At 43.7% G+C, this 3569-nt stretch overlaps 1 protein-coding gene across 1 annotated transcript; it reads right to left on the bottom strand.

The window, feature by feature from the left end:
• Positions 1-281: 281 nt before the first annotated feature.
• Positions 282-1882, bottom strand: LOC100947899 (intraflagellar transport protein 52 homolog). The gene is given in 3 exon segments (XM_012808769.1): positions 282-431; positions 717-1222; positions 1225-1882. Coding segments are annotated over 3 exon segments (1299 nt in total). The 5' UTR covers positions 1868-1882.
• Positions 1883-3569: the final 1687 nt, after the last annotated feature.

The following is a 3569-nucleotide window of genomic DNA, read 5'->3' as shown; positions in this document are numbered from 1 at the left end:
ATTATGTGTATTTTGGTACACTCAACTATGCCCTGCAGTTTTTTTTCTTTCCATTTTGTTTTTATAGATTCAATGCAGATTTAATTAAAAATGGAATACATCTTACACAAGGATTTTGTAAATTAGAAATCTTATACCTTTCCATCCAAAATGCACAGACTTCCACAGCTCTCAAGGAAAGAGCATATAGAGAATTTTGATAAGGAGTTGAGGAACAGTTCAAAAACAGATTACAAACAGGGAAGAGTCCGAAGGCAAAAATGATTCAAGAGGCACAGTCCTCAGAAATTGTTTGGGAACGCTGTTTCGCTTATATCAATGTCATGCTCCTGGTTCAGTTTCTTGAACTCCATCTCTTGGAAGAAGATGTGCCCAAGGATATGTTTGGCATCTTGTTGGTCCTTTGGTAGTTTATTGGTTACTCCAAGAATGTCTGGCTTGGCCCTGTGGCTCAACCGGCTAAGGCGCCAGCCACGTACACCTGAGGTGGCGGGTTCGAATCCCCAGCCCGGACCCGCCAAACAACAATGACGGCTGCAACCAAAAAATAGCCGGGCGTTGTGGCGGGCGCCTGTGGTCCCAGCTACTTGGGAGGCTGAGGCAGGAGACTCGCTTGAGCCCAGGAGTTGGAGGTTGCTGTGAGCGTGATGCCATGGCACTCTACCCAAGGGGACAGCTTGAGGCTCCGTCTCAAAAAAAAAAAAAAAAAAAAGAATGTCACCACACTTCCTGACATAAAATTCCAGATCTTCTTCAGTACACTTATTGGTAATCTGAGCAAGGTGTGTCTTCTCAGAGGAGAATGTCTCATCTGAGTCAAACAGCTCCAGAAGAGGAGGTGGTAATTCCCTGAAATGAGGAGGAAAAACCAAAGGCCAAAGGGCTGGCAGTGGCGTCTCAAACTGAGGATGGAAAAGCTGGAGTGGTTCATGTTTCACGTTTAGGTGCTCATGTGCCTTGATGACCTTAGGGAGGGAGGTGGCATCCAGTTGGTAAATGGACAGGTCAAAGAGGGTGGTAAAGTCCCAAGGGTTCTCATCGCCCTCCTGTAGACACACTCCAAGTCGCTCTGAAAGGGTGGCTGTGTCGGGCAGCATCATGTAGTCAGAAATCTCAGCGTCCTCAGCATCAGTCTGATTTAGTTGGATGTCTTCTGTGGTGAGCCACTGGAAAACAACATCTGTGATTTTTCTGTTTTCTTCTTTATCCAAATATTGGTCACAGAGCCAAACACTGCCACCTTCCCACCTTGACTCTTTGAATAATAGAAAGCCAGGATGGGTCTGTTAAGTGGAAAACAGACAGGGCCTGTAGACAGAACAGCCACTGCTGGTTTCACGACACTCAATGTGGCACCAAAAGGATAGACAAAGGTGAGAGCCTGGGCATTGTTGCCACTGCTTTCTTCATCAATGATTCCAGGCACAGCTTTTCCTACAGCTCGACTAATTTCCCTGTTCAAAACTCCATTGGAAACTAAAGCTTCTTTAGGATGGAAATATTGATGATATACATTTCTAACAACAGCATCATTATTAACCACAATTCCATATTCTTCTGGCAAAAAGTTGATATTGGTATCAAATCTGGATTCTCCACCTTCTTCTAGCATCACAAGGATATCGCCACCACTGTCAAGGTATTTCTTCAGGACTTCAAACTCAGTTGCAGTAAATCTTTCCCTTGGCTCAGCTGTAATCCACAGTTTTGCCCCAATTAATTTCTCAGATGTGATTTCATCTTTTAAGCTCTGAATTTTCCAGTTACTCTGAAGTTTCTTCTGCATGGATTTATAGCCATTGTTGGTGGTAAATAGCTCCTTTTTGTATGCATTAAATAGAATGGTGCACCAGAGTTCTTTCTCCATAGTTGCCTGAGGCCCAGTGACCCCCATCTTCACCTCTTTTCTTTCCTTTTTTAAGACAAAGTATCATTCTGCCACCCAGACTGGAGTGTAGTGAGCTAATAATTATAGCTCATTGTTTTTGTTTTTGTTTTTGTTTTTGTTTTTGTTTTGTAGAGACAGAGTCTCACTTTTTCGCCCTCGGTAGAGTGCAGTGGAGTCGCTCCAGCAACCTCCAACTCCTGGGCTTAGGCGATTCTTCTGCCTCAGCCTCCCAAGTAGCTGGGACTACAGGCGCCCGACACAACGCCTAGCTATTTTTTGTTGCAGTTTGGCCAGGGGCTGGGTTTGAACCCGCCACCCTCGGTATATGGGGCCGGCGCCCTACTCACTGAGCCACAGGCGCCTCCCAATTATAGCTCATTGTAACCTTGAACTGCTAGGCTCTAGTGAACCCCTGCTTTGGGCTCCTGAATAGCTAGGAGTACAAGTGTATACCACCATGATGGCTAATCTTTTTTTGTGGAGATGGGGTCTTGCCATGTTGCTTGGGCTGGTCTCAAATTCCAGGCCTCAAGTGATTCTCTTGCCTCTGCTTCTCAAAGTGCTGGGATTATAGGTGTGACCCATTATGCTCAGCCTTCCACAGTTCTCTGAGGCTTTATTCTTACTTTCTTTCTGCACCCCAGATTGGATCTCAATTGACTGGTCTTCAGATTTGCTGATCATTTTTTCTTTCAGATCAAAGCTACTGTTGAGCACCTCTAGTGGATTTTTCATTGCAGTTCTTATACATTTCAACTCCAGAATTTCTACTGTGAGCTGATTTCTGTCCTTTATTGATATTGTCTATTTGGTGAGATATTGTTGTCATACTTTCCTTTAGTCCTTTTGACATGATTTCCTTTAGTCCTTTAAACATATTTACAATAGCTGACTTAATGTCCTTGTCTGCTAAGTCCACAATCTAGGCTTTTTCCGGGACATTTTCTGTTGGCTGCTTTCCAGGATTTGTTACTGTTTGAGTTTTTGGGTTTTTTTGTTTTTTTTTTGGCCAGGGCTGGGCTTGAACCCCCACCCTGGTATATGAAGCCGGTGCCCTACTCCTTGAGCCACAGGTGCCACCCTGCTTTTGTTTTTGTTTTTTAATTGCTGCTTATTTGTTTGGTGACTCTCTTGGACTAATTCTGTAGATTCCATATTCTTTGTAGTGTATGGCAACTGTTGTCTGCTAGCTTTAAAAAGAAATTTGTTTCTATTTTTAAGACTGAATTGCTAGAGTTCATTGCTGGGTCAATATAATTTAGTGAACAGCCATTGATTAAGCAGATTTCCTTCCAGGATTTGTCTTTATGTCTTTTTATTCTTTGGCAAGGGACTCTGTGAGAAAACATGCGTTCATACTTAAGGCATTTACAAGACAGCCTTCACTTTCACTTTCTGCTTACAGAGAACCTTAAGGTCAGCCAGAGGTGAGATGAGTGGGAACTTCTCTGTTCCCATATCACTCCTAGGTACATGCACAGCCTTGTTCATTCACAAGGTTTTTTAGATCCCCGGAATATGCTGGAGCTTTTCAAAGTTTCCGATGGATATCTAGTTCTGTAGGATGTACTTTTTTTTTTTTTTTGAGACAGAGCCTCAAGCTGTCCCCCTGGGTAGAGTGCTATGACATCACAGCTCATAGCAACCTCCAACTCCTGGGCTCAAGCGAGTCTCCTGCCTC

The sequence above is a fragment of the Otolemur garnettii genome, unplaced genomic scaffold (assembly GCF_000181295.1).
Source record: "Otolemur garnettii isolate 467f Iridium unplaced genomic scaffold, OtoGar3 scaffold00094, whole genome shotgun sequence".
Lineage (NCBI taxonomy): Eukaryota > Metazoa > Chordata > Mammalia > Primates > Galagidae > Otolemur > Otolemur garnettii.
Note: the sequence above shows the minus strand (reverse complement) of the source record. Positions and strands in the feature narration are given on the sequence as shown.